Genomic DNA, 16828 nt, shown 5'->3' with positions numbered 1-16828 from the left:
TGGCAAGTCACTTAACCCATCTGGCCCTTCTCTGGCCACATGTCAAGTCAAGAGCTGTAGCATCCAAGTTGGAGAAAAGCCTTCTTCAGCGTTCTGCAGCCTGTGATTCTATGTCAGCTCTTGATTACCTTCTAATGGGGAGTGGGAATCATAGGGAGTGAATCCCTCAGAAAAGCTGTCTGTTTAACTTGGGATTCTACAAGCCTCTATTGTGTTCCTGCTATGCCCACAGTACCAGACAGGAGATCATGGAGGGCAGGGCCCCCGGCCCCACTCGGTGCCCCCAGCATGAGCTGCCACTGAGGGGCGTGAGGACCCCACTCCGGGTCACGGCCAGCATTCCGGCAGCCCTGTTAGATGGTCTCACTTAGCACACTGCTGGGAAGTGTTGTGGTGGCTTGTCCAGACTATGAGCCTTGTGTGCCCCCAGGCTTTAGCACAAGGCCCGGTACAACAGAGATGTTTTTAAATGCTTATTGAAATGAACTGAATTGAATTGAATTAAAAATCAGGATGAAATATGTCATCATTAAATATTGCAGGAAGAGAGTCCTGGGCACCGGTAAGGGAGAAGAATGAGGATGTTGTAATCCCATCGTTTTTGGAGGAGTGAATCCTATGGTAGGGGTGTGAGCACATCCCCAAAGGTCACTGGTCATTCCAGGCCATCAGAGCTGAGAGTCAAGTGACGGGTACATACAGTCGGTGCCAAGGCACTCGGGGAGAGGAAGCTCGGCGGGCTTGGCTGATCTGGGCTGACTTACCAGAGGGAGAGAGACATGAGTGGGGCCTCGAGGGTGAACAGACAGACAGAAGGCATGAGGGCATCACCAGTGGCTGGGACAGCCTGAGCAAAAACCAAGGAGGCGGGATTGTGCGTGGCAGCCTCCTCGAGAGCGCAGCCTGGCAGGGGGAGAAGATTCAAGTTTAGAAGGTGGGAGGAAAAGGTCAGATAAACAGAGTGTATCAGGCTGTGCGAAGGTTTCACTGTCTGACTTCGGAGTTCACACCTGATCTTGGGAGCAGCCAAGGCCCACTGAGTGTTGTTGAGTACAGAAGTAGAATAATGAAAGCAGAGTTTCGGAAGGTGGCTGTGACGGCATCTCGTGGGGCGGGTGGCAGGGAGAGCCAGGAGCCAGAAGTCACGTGGGGGTGGCCACCTTGTTGTGGGCAGGGACAAAGGAGGCCTGCATTTGAGGGGCTGCCTAGAAGAGAACTTGGGGCCAGGATGGCAGGAAAGAACTGGACATGAACAGGGTGATGCTGCGAGGGTCACAAAGCAGTGAGAAGAGACACAGGAGCGGACCACAGCCCCGCGGTCTTAGGGCCTTCGGACCGGAGGGGCTGGGGGCAGAGGCTTTGCGGAGGAGGGATGCTCTGCTCGTGAGGCTGCTCAGAGCTGATGCTAACGCCTGGAGCTCCCTCTCCTCCAGTGCCTTCGCTCTGAGGATATGAGCGAGCCTCTCAATTATCAGCTCGGAAGGCCTGGAATGACCAGCCGCCTCTGGCGGGGGCACACACTCTCCTCCAGCATGATTAACTTTGCAAAAGAGAGGGGATCCCATCTTCATTTCTTCACTCTTACCAGTGCCCAGAACACCCTTTCTTGCAGGATTTAATTAGAGTTTAATTCAACTTGATTTTCAATTCGGTTCAATTCAGTTTAACAAACATTTAAACACACGAGGGAGTCCGGGAGGGAGCGGGTTTGGTCAAGAACACACTGGGCACTAGTGATTCAGTCAAATAATAGGAAGACTTTGATGAGGACTGGCGGGTGGTAAGAGGTGTCCTCCCAGAATCAGGATGTTTCAAAGGGACAACGTGGTGGGTCATCAAGACCCCCAGAATGGGAAGCAGTTCAGAGCAGGCTTGGGCTGGATTTGCTTTGGGGGCAGCATGCTTGTGGATGTTCAGGCTGGACTCACAGACATCCTGGTTCCCACTGACTTGAGCAATGGGCACTTCGTTCTCTGACGGACAAGAATCTGGAGATGGTCCTACCCAGGGCTGGTTTAGCAGCTCAATAGAGCTGGGGCACTGGCTCCATATCCTTCCAGGTCTCTTGGCTTCTCTCTCACAGTCAAAATAGAGCTGCTCCAGCTCCGAGCAGCCCATCTTCACGTGCTGACACCCCCAAGAAATAGAAGTAAAGAGGAGCCAAAAAGATTGTTCTTAACATGACTCATGCCTCTTATCAAGGAAGAAAATTTGTCTAGGAACCGTCCAGCAGACCATCCTGGACAGCTCACCGAGTCAGTGGTTACTACCCTGAGCACAGTCGGATAGGAAAGGGAGTGCCCCCTGACTGGTTTTTAAGCAAGCCCCCGTCAGCTCTGGGCACCCAAGCCATAACCTTGTTCTATCAGGATGTTAGAAGAGGGCACACCCATCTCTATAATTAGTGGTGCTGTGTCTGCCAACCACTCCCCAAAATTCAGTGGCTTTGAATACAAAGCATGTGTTTAGCTCACAAGTCTGTGGGGTCCCTGATTGGCTGAGCTTGGCCAGGTGGTGGTTCTGGTCTCAGCTGGATCCCTCCCCTGCCCGGGGGTCATTTAACTGTTGGTGGAGATGACAGGCACCAGCAGGCTAGCCTGGGCACGTGGTCAAGACAATTGCAGAGGTGCAAAAGAAGAGACCCAGGGTGCCCTTCCAATTCTACTGTCTGCTTGTGACCCGCCCACTGATATACCATTGGCCAACACAGGTTTCATGCTGGAGCCCAATATCCTGAGTGAGGCGGGTCACCTGCCCGCAGTCGGAGGTCACCTGCAAAGTTACCTGGCTAAGGGTGTAGCTACAGAGTGGGGTGAAGAATTTGGGTCATCCCTACAATCAACTACGAAGAGAACTCTTTCTGAGTGTACCTAGGGCCTCACGGATGACAATGGCCGCATGATGACACAGAGAGGTCAATGGCATTGAGAAAAGAGTTGTTAACAGTTTCTAGAAGCAGGGAGCGGGGGGCCGCAGCCTCATGGAAAAGCACTGGGGTTAGTCGGGAGGTAGGAGCAAGAGGAAAGCATGGGCAAGAGCCTTTCTTTACTCTAAACCCTTTGATTACCTCATGACCATAAGATAGCCTAGATGACGATAGGTGGGATTTGTTCGGTGGGAATGTCCTTGATGGGGCAGGAAGCAAAACAGAAACTGGGGTTTGATTGGAGGGCTTATAATATGATCTTGTGTACCCACCAAAAACACAGGGACAAAAAGAATGGAAACAACTTTGGCCATTAGTTTGGCGCATGATTTCAGGATGCCGGAACATCAGTGAGAGAATATCACAAATGATTATATTATAGGAAGCAGCAGGGTTTGCCCTGTGACAAGTGGTCACCTTTGTAACCTCATCTGCACACAAAGGCAAACTGATATCAAGGGCAAAAGGAAGGGTCTTAGAAAAAGCCGAGGTGAAGGACCCCAACGTAAGAGCCAGAAAGTTGGGTCTCAAATCCCAGTCCCACTGCTAGCGTGCCTCAGAACCTTACCCTCCATGGACCTCCGTTTCTTTGTAACCCTGGAACAGTCGGCGTGCCTTCTAGGACAGGGAGATGTTTAAATAGGGTAATGAATGCAGAAGTGCTTTGTAAGTGAAAAGCATGATTCTAACAACCATGATTCACTGTAGATATTTTGAGAGAGATTGATTAGGGAAGCAGCGAGGAAGGAAGGCTCATCTCGGGCAAGCAAGAGCCTCGTCCTCTGCTGGGGTGGGCTGAGATGAGCCTCTGGTCTCCTTCGGGAATACACTGATGAGAAGGAGGTCTGACATTTGCTACCGGAGAATGTGGGTCACTGTGCATTACACGGGGCAGTGCACTTGGCTGACAGGAAGACTCCGGTGGTCTCTGCTCCAGCGTGCATGCTGTCCCTGTCCTCACGTCCTGGATCCCCAAAGCTCACGTGCCTGCTGCTGCCATGCATGGCTCCCAACACTGAGCGAGTGGGAGCGAAGTGAAGGCGGGGCGCCTCCCAGGGTAACAAGTGTGAGAGGGCAGCATCGTTCAGCCCCACTGAGAATTTCTGGGGCAAGATGGGGAGGGAGGATGAGGCTGGTATGTGTTCCAGAGGAGACGGTGGTCCCTCCCTCCTCAGCGCAGGTCAGCTGATGGCCCCTTCCGGCTCCATCTCAAGTCTGGTATTGGGAAGCCCTGTAGCCCCTATTAGATCCAGACCACTCCAGACACCAGAGCCCTTCGCCAGCCCGCACACCTGGGTATGGGACCTTTCAGGGGGGTGGGGGGGAGTCCTGAGGCTGGTGGCCATGGCAAAGCCTGTTTGGGAGCTCCTTGGGAAGCTCAGGTCACAGGGATAGATCTCTGTCCTCCCCAGCCGAGGGGAATGGTGTACACCAGATGGCCTTCCTCATGTCCAGCCCTCCGGAATGCGAAGGAGAAGCTGAACAGATCCAGGCATTTGTAATCAGAAATGGCTTTGGAAACCCGGAGGCTCTGTTGGAAGGCTTTCAAAGTAGGCGGTCTGTGTGAGGGGGACTCCGTCCAGATAGGGGACACTGCAGTAGTAACTTTAATCCAGAACAAACTAACTTCACCAAAAAAAAGGGAGGGGGAGCGGATTTGATTGGCTGCCTTTACTGGGAAGCTCAAGAGTCATTTCAGCTTCAGGTACTGTTAGATCCAGAGGCTCAAATGGGTATCATTAGGACTTATTTGGCCTGACTTCTGCCATGTTGGAATCCTTCTCAGGTTCTATGTGGTGATGCCTAGACTTACTGCCTCCCTATTTGGAGGTAAGTGGAAAAGGGTGTATTTCTTACCAGTTGCTCTGGTACCATTTCTGGAAGTCATCTGATAGGACCAACTGGCATCACCCACCCATCTCTGAGCCCATCCCTATGCCTAGAGGAATGTGCGGCTGATTGGCCAGGCTGGGGCCCTGAGAGCTGGGGATGGACTCCTCGGAGTCACATGGTCCAAGCACGGGGGAGGAGTTGATCCCCAGAGGAGAAGCAGACTGCTGTTCATGGGGGAATGGAGCAGAGCTGAGTGGAGCGTGCAGTCAAGACACAGACCCTGAGTCCTGAGCATGGGCTGACAGCCCAGTGGGACCCCGGCCCCTGCTGGCTCAGCCCCTCCCTGAGTGGGGAGGGGGTATCAGCAGGCTTACTCCCAGGCTAAACAGAAGGGAGTCAGCAAGAATGGACCTTGAAATAGCAACGGAAATAAACTTAATTAGACCTAAGTAAGCCATTTGTCTCCAGGAAGTGACATTCAGTTTTCCCTGGAAGTCCCCAAATTAAGTGGTTTTGCAAAATGCCAAGGTGGAGGATGGATTTTTCAGTGTGGGGAGAAAAAAAACAGTAAGTCAGTTCAATTATGGTGATTTGTGTTGAGGGCCTCCTAAGTGCCAGGTCCCATGCTAGGGGCTGTGGGGACGCAGTCCATGAGGTTAAGGAGGCCATGGCTGGACGAGGGAGTGAGATGAGGCCAGAGGAGGCTAGTGCTGAGGGAGGAGGGAGGGGGATGACATGTCTTGTTTGGAAAGAGCAGTAGGGGCAGGCTTCATGGAGGAGGTGATTGCACAGAGCCTGGAAAAATCAGTCAGGTTTACTGAGGTAGGCTGTCCTTCGGTTGGGGGCACAAATACCTTTGTCTTACATAGTCCAACAGTTGGTACACCTGAGCCTGCAGCCTTCACTTGTGCCCATGTCCTAGAGGCAGGTTCCCAACTTCCCAGTGTCATACGTGGGGTGACGAAGAGGGGTGCCCTCTGGTTTGGGCTCCATAAAGGCTAGTGTAGAGGGGAGCACATAGACGTGGTTTGCAGGAATTTGCTGTCTGTACCTACTGCTAATCTGTACGTGTGTCTGTGTGTCTGTGTATGCACAGGCTTTGATGTGCACGTGTAAGGAAGTCCCAACATATGTCTGTGTCAGCAAACATGTCCCTCTATGCATGTGTTTGTAGGTGCCTACATATCCGGGAACGTGTGCCGGCATGTACAGCCTGGTGCACATGGCCACACCCAAGAATCCTGGTGCCATGTCTGTACCCACGTGGCTCTGTCCACACACCTGCCCAAAGTTCTGTGGGCCACGCATCCGTGTCTGTGTGTCTGTGTGTGGGCACAGATCTGCAGCCACAGGCCATGTGCTCACCCGAGTCTGTGGAGGCTGACAGCCGTGTTTACCTGTGTGTACATGTGTGTCTTTTGCACCCCGGGGACCTCCCAGGGCTCATCCGCCTGCAGGAGCTCATCATGGCCCCATCGAGGTACAATATCCGCCTGAAGATCCGCCAGCTGCCCCTTGACTCGGACGACTCGCGCCCGCTACTCAAGGAGATGAAGCGGGGCCGGGAATTCCGCATCATCTTCGACTGCAGTCACACCATGGCCGCCCAGATCCTCAAGCAGGTGTGTGAGTGCCAGCCAGCCCGGGGCATGGAAGGGAGGGGCAGGACCTGCCTGCCCTTTCCCCCACCCCCTCTTTCCCCATTCACCCACAGCCAGGAGGTGACTGGAGCTGGTGGGGGTGGGGGGAGCCCAGCTCTGCTTCAGTCTGGCTGCATGAACTGACCCCCATGCGTGAGTTTCTGCAGCAGCAGAATGGACACGTGTGGTCTCCAAGGTCTGAGCCCACGTGAGGACGGAGCGATGCCAGGGCTGAGCCCAGCCTAGTGCCTGGTGGCTCTTGCCTCAGTGCTCGCTTCCGGGCTATGGCTGCAGGTGGGACGCAGGGTCTGAAGCGGAGCAGGACCGAACATTTCGGGAAGCCCTGGGAGGCCTCGGGGTGGCAGGAACAGCCCCCGGTGGGGGGAGGGGGTCACTGCGTCTTCTGTGATGAGTTCCCCGTGGCCCAGAACGCTTGTGGTTATTCTACTACTGGGAGGTTTATTCAAGTTCCCCGTGCCATCTGCTCAGCTCTGCAGCGACCGTGGGGGAGGGAGATGGCTCTGGGTCCTGGATGGGCCTCTGTTCCTTTCCAGACACAGCCCAGTGTGGCATGCTGGGAACCAGAGCCATCTCTGCCAGCTACCTAAGAAATAAACAGCAAAATCACCCACAGCCTCCTTGGAGGGTACTGCAGCTGAAACCCAGAACGCTCCCATTTGAGCCTGTGCTTTGTGTAAAAGGCAATCATACAGTCCCAGAAAGTGGCCTTGGTGATTGAAGGAGGCATTCTGTGGAGCTCTAAGTCCTGACCTGGTGGGGTGGAGCTGGTGAGGAAGAGACACAGCGCAGGGGGCTAGGTGCCGTGCCGGGGATACGAGTTTTCAAGTCCCAGGACGGGTTAGGGTGGGGACATTGGTCCAAGTCCCACCCTCTGGTCCGGCCCTACAGGGGGTACGCAGGCGGCCCAGCAGCCAGTGTCTTCCCCCAGGCTCCCTCACCCCAAGACAGGTGCATAGCTCACTTGGGGGTTCGAATCTCACTTCTGTGCGCCTGAGAGCAAGGAGCCCCAGTGTCCTCCCCTCCTCTGTAGACAAAACCAGGGATCTTTGCCTCAGACGGGGACGGAGGATTCTGAGATGAGGCAGGGAAAGAGTGTAGCCCAGTGTCGGCACTGGGTGTGAGCCTCTGTGGGGTCACTGTGGAGGAGACCGATGCCCCCCAGGGAACCCTCACCCCTCCTCCCTGGACGACGGCCCACGCCTAGTGCTTCCCTTCTTTTCCTGGTACATGTAGCAGAGACCGCCACAACCCTGGCTGGTCACGCTGAGGAGGGACCATGTGCCAGGTGTCCGGAGCCCCTCAGTCAGTGCCCCCCTGGTAGGTGGCAATGGTTATCATGCCCAGTTTATAGGTGAGGAACCTGAGGTTCCTGGGGAAAGGAAAGAACCCGGGTCATCCAGCCAGAGAGTGAGAATTTACTCCCATGTCTGTCTGACTTGAAAACATCCAGAATTAAAACTGGAGACCGTGTGCCCCTCTAAACCCCAAGCTCTGCAGAGGTAACCATGGCTGCTGGCTGAGGCCTGGTTTGAGCCTTGAACTTGCTGACATGGGTTGTAAGTCTCCAAGAGGGCAAGAGAAGGAGTGGCACTTTCCACGTGTACCTGACCCTGGGACCATTTTCTTCCAGAGCACTTAGGGGGCCTGGCATTCTGAAGAACTCTGTAGAAAGTGCATTATGGTCGTTAGTAATATAGATTATAGGTTTCTAATAAAACACATAAATGTAGGTAATGCAGGCTTCGTAATGACACCTAGTAATAATTCCATGGCAACAGAGCGACCTGCCCGGTGGTCACCTGGAACAGGGAAGCCGGGCTATGCTGTCTCCCCCCTCCAGGGAGGATCAGCCTCAGCACAGCCTCTCCTCCTGGGGCCTGGCTGGGCTGGGGCCAGGGCGGGGACAGGGGCAGGCTTTCACACACCTCCCTCTCAAGCCAGGACAGTGAGTGCAGCTGGGTGGAGCCAGAGCCCTTGAGAAGACAGTCTGGGGCTAATTCCAACTGCATTTCTCTAAGTGTAGCAAGCAAGAGATGCTCGTGGAAGAGCCAGAAGACTGGGCCCAGCCCAGCCCTGCAGAATTTGGAATCTTTGCATGCAGAGTACAGCCCAAGATTCTGCATTTATTTATTTGAGAAAGAGAGAGTGTGAGCACAAGCAGGGAGAGGGGCAAAGGGAGAGGGACAAGCCGACTCTGCTAAGTGGGGAGCCTGACGTGGGGACTTGATCCCAGGACCCGGGATCCTGATCTGAGCCCAAGGCAGATGCCTAACTGACTGAGTCACCTAGGAGCCCCGAGATTCTGTATTTGAATGTGTCCCGAGGACTTGTCAGCACACTCCAGGGAAACACCACCACCCCCGCCCCCCCGCTGTCTGCCAGCCAGTCATCACTTCAGGGAGGTGGTCTCAGAGGATATCCCACTCCGAGTGGCCCACCTCCCCCTAGCCCACCACCCCAGTCTGGTCCTCACCGCCGGGGTGCAGATGGGGAGGGGGCTTCCGGGTACTCCCTGCACACCGCTGATGCTCTGCTCTCCCGCAGGCCATGGCCATGGGCATGATGACCGAGTACTACCACTTCATCTTCACCACTCTGGTAACGTACCCCTGGGTCCCGACACGGGCTGGGGTGGGACCCCCTCAGAACACGATCACCCTGGTGCGGACCATTGAAACAGCAAGAGGAGACTCAGGCTGGCCTTGCTTCCAAAGGCTCTAGGTACAGCCTCAGGCAAGGGCCCAGAGACATCTCTGTGGCACACCCACTTTGAGAAACACCCCAGAGCTGTGACTCAGGACAGGGAGTCTAGACCTACCTGTGTCAACACAACCCCTTCTGAGGACTAGTCAGTCATTAACTTCCTGGCCTCAGCCTCTTCGTCTGCAAAATGGGTGCGATAATGGCTTCTACCTCCTAGAGTGTTGATCTCCGAAAATAAAATGCTGAGGGCAGTCCCTGATTCGTGTGAAGGCGGTAAAAGTATTAGCTGCTCTTATTAGGAAGACCCTCGGCTCCTAGCCCACACACTTCCCTGAGGATGTCTCAGTCCTCATGCAACAACAGGAAATACTGCAGCATCTGTGCTGAAGTCTGCCCACTCACTCTCAGCTGGGCCAGCCCACCTGCAAGCTCCAGATGGGTCCTGTCCAAACTCGGAGAACATTGAGGGCCATTTAAACCCATTAGGATAATTAGTTGTGGCCTGAAATCAGCAGAATAAAGGGATCCCTGCGGCAAAGGGGCATCCACACCCAGCCACCCTGCCTTGGAGTAAATGTCCGAGCACCTCTCTGGGGCTCTGGGAGGACTTTTCCACCCAGCCCGGTTCTGGGGCACCTGGCGGCGTCACCGACAGCCCGGCAGGCTTCTGTGTTCACTTATCCGTCTGGCACCCAGGAACCCTCCTTCCCCAGTGCCTGGGCATTGGTGAGGGTCTCAGGACGACTGCGTGGAGGCCCCGCCCTTGAGGAGCTCCCATCCTGTGCCGTCCCCACCTCCGCATCTAGCTCCTTGGAAGGCATGTGCCATGACATGCTTGGACACGGCTGTGGAGCACTGTGGAAGGAGACACTGGGTGCAGAGGGGCTGGCAGAAGGTGGGAAATTTGAGGCAGGAAGATAGATGCTTAACTGGGGCCTTGAAGGATCAGTAGGAGTTCACTAAGGAGAGAGAGGATGAGTTTGCCATGCAGAGGGAACAGCATAAGCAAAGGCCAAGTGACAGGTTAGAGCTTCACTGGAGAGCTGACTGATTTCTAGAACCCGTTGTAGTCATCTGCTCCCAAATCCACGTTCAGTGATATCATGGAGGTAGCTTGAAGTTGGCTGTGGTGGAAGGAGTATTCATACCACCAAAGTTGGTGGGTATTATGAAGAAGGGTTTGCAACCTCCCCTCCCCTGAGAGCTGGTTACTGAGTGTTTACCAGCACACCACGGCTTCTTCCCCACCCACCGTTCCCTGTGCCCATGGCGGAGCTCAGGACCCGCCTGCACATGCTCTTGATCCAGGGCTCAGCTCTGGGCATCTGCCCGGAGTCATGTTGGGAGAAAGGGATTCTGGAAGCTGGTGACTAAGATCAGGCACCTTCTTCCCCAAGTTCTTTCTGGATTTCTGCCCACCCAAGTTGATTTTTCCATGTCGTGCTATATCCTGGAAAGTCATTAGAAGCTGGAGGATAAGGTCCCCAGATCTCCCATATTCTACCTCTTTTTGGAGCTAGGAGCCAGGTAGAGGAGCAAGGCAGAGGGTCACATTCCAAGGGCCCAAGGCCCTGTCCCCAGGCATGGCAGCCCTGGGCTTCTAGGGTACTAAGACCAACATCTGGGCCCTTAGCCCTATGGACCTTCAGGCAAGGCTCTAGAGAAGGCTCTTTCCATGTTGCTCTCATTTTTTTAAAATATTTTATTTATTTATTTGACAGAGATCACAAGCAGGCAGAGAGGCAGGCAGAGAGAGAGAGAGGAGGAAGCAGGTTCCCTGCCAAGCAGAGAGCCCGATGCAGGATTCGATCCCAGGACCCCGAGACCATGACCTGAGCCGAAGGCAGAGGTTTAACCCACTGAGCCACCCAGGTGCCCCCATGTTGCTCTCATTATTGCCATTGCCTTCCTGGGGTCAAGGTTAGAGGTCTTGGAGGGAGGCTCAGGGCAGGCTCCTAATGCTGCAGGGCCTCCTCCAGCCCTAGACAGCATCCATTTCTCTTACTTTTTCATTTCCTTAATTCAGGCATCCGTTTACTCACTTGCAGCAGGCACGTACAGATCCTCTCAAGGCCTCAGGTACTGAGCTGGGCACTTGGGTGGGAGAGAGTGTGCAGAGATGGACCCAACAAACGCTCACCAGCTGGCAGGCTTCCTTCATGCATATAGAGATCAAGGACTGTGCCCGGTTCACCTATCCATCTCCAGCACCCCAAGAGTGCCTGGTATGCAGTAGGCGCTCATGAATGCTTGAATGAGCAAATGACTACCATACAAAGTAGAAAGTAATCCACGAAGTTATCAACAATCTTGTCATGGCAACAGTTAAGACCATGGACTCTGGGGCCAGCCTGCGTGAGTTAGAGTCAAGATACTTCCACTTCCCCGGGCATGCTACTTCACCTCTCTGGGCCTCCTTTTCTCATCTACACAATGGGTACAGTAACAGCGCTACGCTTTGTCAAGTGCCCGGTGTTTATTTGAGTAGAGTAGGAGGTAAGAGTTCGGTGGGTGAAGTAGCTCCCGCGTAGGTCTTCTCTGTATTCAGCTTACAACGTCTCATCCACAAATCCAGAGAGCCTCTCCAAGGGAGGTATGATCGCCCAACTTTATAGCAAAGTAGAAACCGAGGCTCGAGAGGTCACCCAGCAAGAAAGGGGCAGAGGGAGGGCTTTTACCAGCTGGGAGCTGTCCAGCTCCGAGGGCCTCCACTGGGAGCTGTCATGCTGAAAGCCCGCACGAGGCGGGGGCTGGCCTCCTCTGGCCACCCAGCAGCGATGGGCCAGACGTAGTGACTGACGCCAGTGGGGGGAGGAATGGAGCCTCCACAGATCTCAGCAGGGCCCACAATTCACAGGTTCCCAAGCCCTTTCTCACATCGCAGCTTTTCCTCTTCCCAGGGCAGGGTTTTTGCTCCTCTTTGATGGAGGGGCCAACGAGGGACCAGAGAGGTTGAGTTTGCTGTCCAGAGTCTCGTAGCAGATCAGGGGTAGAGGCCTTGGTGCTGACTGCCGGTCTTGTGCATGGCTGTCCTGGCCCCCTGATCGTCCTCCCCGTGCCTCTCTGAGGGTCAGGGACAGTGGATCTTCCCAGGGAGGGACAACCCGCCCACCATGCTCAGCTCTGCTGTCTGCGTGTGTCAGCGGAGAAGGGGTCCACCAGCCTCTCCCCCAGCTGCCCCCTCCCCGCCCACCTTCCAGGGCAGCAGCTGTGTCCCTTGGGCCCTCCGCTCCGGCCCTCATTCCGCTTCACCCTCGGCTCCCGCTCCACGATCCTCTCTCCATCCCCCGTTGGCTTCACAGCCTACCTCGTGATGCTGCCTCCCTGCGCCCATTGGTCCGTTGAGGCTGTATTTCAGGAGGGTGGTGGCATTTGGCATTTATCGCCTTCCCTTTAGGAAACCCACATCACCAGCGCCTCGCCTCTAAAAAATTCTCTAAACTTGCTTCTTTCACGCAGAAGACATTTTAATTACACCAGCGGCCATTATCTGCTCCAGCCAGCTTCGAGCCTTTCCCAGATAACCCCGCGTTAATCAGCCCCAGCTGAGCCCCTGGTACATGTCATGTGTAGGTAAAAGCCTGGAGGTGAAAAAAGAATTATAATAAATTAATAGATAAGCAATCACAATTAATGCCACTTCCCGGCAATAACAGTTATATCATGGGAAAGATATTTTCATCTGTCATTCCTTAAGGCAATGTTTTCCGAGCTTCAGCTTCTACCCAGTCAGACCCATGGGGTGCTAATGAATTAGTCTATTATGTTATGCTGAATGTTTCTAAAAGGTCCCTCGTCGATACTGAATTCAGTGTGTCAACATTTGGCATCGAGAACAGCAACTTTTTGCCAAGCAGCAAGGTTGCCCACGGTTCACTGTGTACAGCGTTTGGGGTCTCAGGGCAATGTGGACACAGACTTGGAGCTGGACAAAGAAGCCTCTTTAGCAGCTCCCCGTCATCACTGCCCTCACGTCATGGGAGTGGGGACGTTTTGTGCCCCAGGCTCGGGGTGACAGGGAGGGAAGCGATCCCAGCAGTGACGCCCCGTCCCGCCCCCCTCCCCGGGCTCAAATGGCTGCGGACACAGAGTCACAGAGTGAGTGTCAGCAGACCACGTGCTACATCTGGAGATGGGAAGGGTGCTGTCACCAGCCCCCAAAGCCCCCCACCAGGGCCAGAGCTGCCACGCTTCCCACGGAGTCCAGTTGGCCTCCAGTCCTAGAGGAGGGCGAACTGAGTCTCAGACACCCTGGTCAGGCTGATGGTTTGGCACCCTTTGGGCCTTAGCTATTGGTCAGCCCTGCTTTGGAAAGGAGGCTGGATCCTGTGCAGGGGTGGAGTGAGGAGGGGGCCCCTGGGGGCAGAAGTCAACTTCTCTTCCATGGCCCCACAAGTTAGCTCTGGCCCCAAACTCACATTCTCCATTCTGCAGAACAAAACGGCTCCACCTCCCCTTACCTGCCTTCAAAGGCGATTTGGGGGAAGATCTCCTGATACTCTATCAGGGCCCTTAAGGGTCTCACCCTCCCCCACCCCGGGCAGTTTACCAAACCCTTCCTAGCCTTCGGCTTCACTGAGAACTCCCCCTGAGAGGAGGATGTGAAACACTAGTCCCCCATCCCAGACCCTCCCACTGCTGTTTAGGTGCCCCAGAGAGCTACTTGGCTGGCTGACCTTTCTTTCCACTTTGGGTGACAGGGGTATTTGGCTCAGGGGTTCATGGGGGAGACAGACACAGACACTAGCAGTTGTTATCGGTGGAGTGAAAGCCAAGAACTCCCAGGATAAGAGCAAAAGCCCCCCTGACCCCCCTCCTATTGTGCATATGTAAAGGAGAAGTCAGGGAAGGCTTCCTGCAAGAGGTGCCACTTAAATTGAATCTCAGAGAATAGCCCACCCAAGAGGGTTGAGAAGACAGACGGTCCAGCCAGAGGCTAGAACACGCATAAATGCTGGCACAGCGACAGAAGCTGCATGATGGGGGCATGGGCAGTGGTCAGGGAGAAAGGGAGGGGAACAAAAGTGCTTTGGTTCCCATAACAAACATGGGAGGGTGTGGGAAGAAAAGTGGGGCTGGAGAGGGGTGGAGAGCCTTGTGAACTAATCTAAGGAACTTGCATCTCATTCTGAGAAGGCATTAAGGATCCATAAACATGGGAGTGAGGGGGTTGGATCCCAGAGACCGTTCTGAATGCTGTGTGGATGGCGGGCTGGTCATGGGACAGAGGTGGGGCTCGGGAGCTGGGCTGCCCGGGTTGGACTCCACTGCTCCCCGGGTTAGCCATGAAACCTAACCTCTCTGTGACTCATTTCTTTCCTCCCAAATGGGGTGATGGTAATACACTCCTTGGATAAGGTGGAAATGAGAATTCAGCGAGTTCATTTACAAAAGGCGCTTAGAACACTGCCTGCTGTTCTGGGGTTCACAGGTGCTCATAGCTATTAGCCCATCGAGATTGTTCCTATGTTGCCAAGACGGGTAAGCAGGAAGGACCCAGCTCCTGTCTGCTCCTCTCCTCCAACATCTGGGCATGTCCCTGGGGCCATATCCCATGCCCATCACGCAGAGGACCGGCAGCCAGAGAAAGCAGAAGAGAAGCATCGGTCAAACACTCACCTAATGTCTCCCGTAGGGCACACATGCTCTGCGCACACCCATGAACCCACTTCTTCCTCATGACAACCCCACCTGCTAGGTCCTGTTATTATCATCTGCATTTTGGCAGCTGAACCCACGGAGGTAAGGAAGGTAGATGCAGCTGGGACCCAGATGGCTTGGCCTCGCAGTCTGTGCTCCCTGGCTTTGCCCGGGCTGTCTCTGTGTGCTGCGCTCGGGAAGGCACTGCAGGGAACGAGGCCTCCTTCTGGGCATGCCCTCCCCGCACCCCTCTGCTCTTCTCTGATTCCACACCTGTCCCCAGCTCCGCCTGTCAGGAGTCATGACTAAGATGAGGGTTTTCCCAAATCACAGAGTTGCCAGGCCGCACCCCAGACTCTCTGCAGCTTATACGCCCTAGAACAGCTCCAAAGACTGATCAGGTACATGTCACATGTTTGGCGATCACTGGGGCATAAAGCACAGGAGTGTTTGAATAAGACAGACGGCAGTGTGCCACCCGCTGTTCAAGTGTGTGGGAGGGAAACCCTGGATCTGGAGCGCTGCTAATTTCCATGGTGTAAACACTCCCACCAAGGCTGGTACTAAGAAAGCAAGGAGAGGTGCCTGGAGGCAGAGGCAGGAAGAAGCGTGACAGTCAGCTCCCCGAGGCCAGCACGAGCCAGCTCCCCCACCCACTGAAACAGACCTGAATGCAAATTCTGCTCTGACTTTTATGAGCTTTTTGAGCTCAGGCAGCTCACCGCATGCCCCTGAGACTGCTTCCTCATCTGTAGAAGGAGCGTACTGTTAAACAGCTACTTTGCAGGGGTGTCGGGATTGGATGGCGTCCTCCATGTGCAGGGCTGGGCATGATGCCCACCCTCCCCTCCCCACTGAGACTGGGACAGGCAACCTTGGGCTGACTCAGTAAGAAATCCCCCATCTGCTGAAGATCCCACCTTCAAGTCCAGGCCCACCCCAAGTCCTGGCCTGGAATCAGCACCCTAGTTGTCTGAGCAAGGCTAGGATGAAATTTTCTTGCCCAGGGCTCGAGTCTGTTCCAGATCCCTACCCGACACCCTGTTCCCTAAACCTTCCAAGAGGAAACCAACACTGTGCATTCCAGAAGGAACCCATTTTGGGCGTGCAGGTAGAACAGGAGGAATTTAGCATCAGCTGGGAATATCTGAGAGACCAAAGGAAGCCAGCACCCTGCGAAAGAGCTGCCCCACCAGCTCAACGTTCCTCAAGCCACCATCGAGTTTACCAAAGTTTGAACTGTGATGGCCCTGACGGCTGCAGGCGTGCAGAGAACAGTACAGCCCCCCGGGTGTCCTGCTTCTCTCCCAACACAGGATGCTGTATAGGAGTTGAGGGGCCCAGGAAAGAGGATGGACCAGGGGCCAGGACAGAAGGCAGCTTGATGAGGGTAGAGCATAGAAAAGAATAGAGAGTTCACCAGGAGGACCTTAGGACTCAGTTTCCAAACCACTAGTAGGAAGGGACCAATCTAGATCGTCATAATAATATGTTTTCTCAAAAAGTAAAAAATGGCTCATGCAAATATAGGATGCACATGTGTCAAAGGTACATCCAACTCGTTAACAAGGGAGCCAGTAGGATGGTAAGACAGGCTCAGAGAGCTTGGGAGGGATTGAGTTTTTATTGGGAGGGAAAAACACCAAATAAGACGGTTCAGTTGGTTACAAAACAGATTAATGTCCTGCAAGGGTAATAAAGCCACCACATCGGGGTTTATCTTTTCAATGGGCCACGACCTCCAAGTTAACCCAGAGTCTGGACCTTCAAGCAGCAGCTGGCTGTGAAGTCAGACCTGGGCCCCTTCTCCGGGAGGATCACAGGGCTGGGCTGGCCTGGTAAGGGACACTCCCATACTGCATTGAATGGAGATGCTGCTCTCCTTCTGCCTTTTTTATAAGTTTGGGGGTTTTTTTCTTAACAGGAGGGAGCTCTGCTCTGCTCTGCTCTCCCTACCTCCTCACCACTGCCGCTTCTCCTAGCTTAGCACCTGGCTTCTCCCTCCACACACACACACGCCTCCCCTCAATCCCTCGCTGTCTCCTTGCCTCAAGGCTCCCCTTGC

At 54.5% G+C, this 16828-nt stretch overlaps 1 protein-coding gene across 3 annotated transcripts in view; it reads left to right on the top strand.

The window, feature by feature from the left end:
- GRIK3 (glutamate ionotropic receptor kainate type subunit 3) overlaps window positions 1-16828 on the top strand; it is a 219171-nt gene that overhangs the window by 142631 nt on the left and 59712 nt on the right. For all 3 annotated transcript variants that reach the window (XM_032877282.1, XM_032877283.1, XM_032877281.1), the window contains exons 4-5: window positions 6200-6381; window positions 8965-9018. In XM_032877282.1, coding sequence (XP_032733173.1) covers window positions 6200-6381; window positions 8965-9018 — 236 coding nt within the window. The remainder of the gene's footprint in view (window positions 1-6199; window positions 6382-8964; window positions 9019-16828) is intronic.

This window comes from Lontra canadensis, unplaced genomic scaffold (assembly GCF_010015895.1).
Source record: "Lontra canadensis isolate GAN:19392208 unplaced genomic scaffold, GSC_riverotter_1.0 scaffold60, whole genome shotgun sequence".
NCBI classification, from domain to species: Eukaryota; Metazoa; Chordata; class Mammalia; order Carnivora; family Mustelidae; genus Lontra; species Lontra canadensis.
This window is presented reverse-complemented; position numbering and strand designations above follow the sequence as displayed.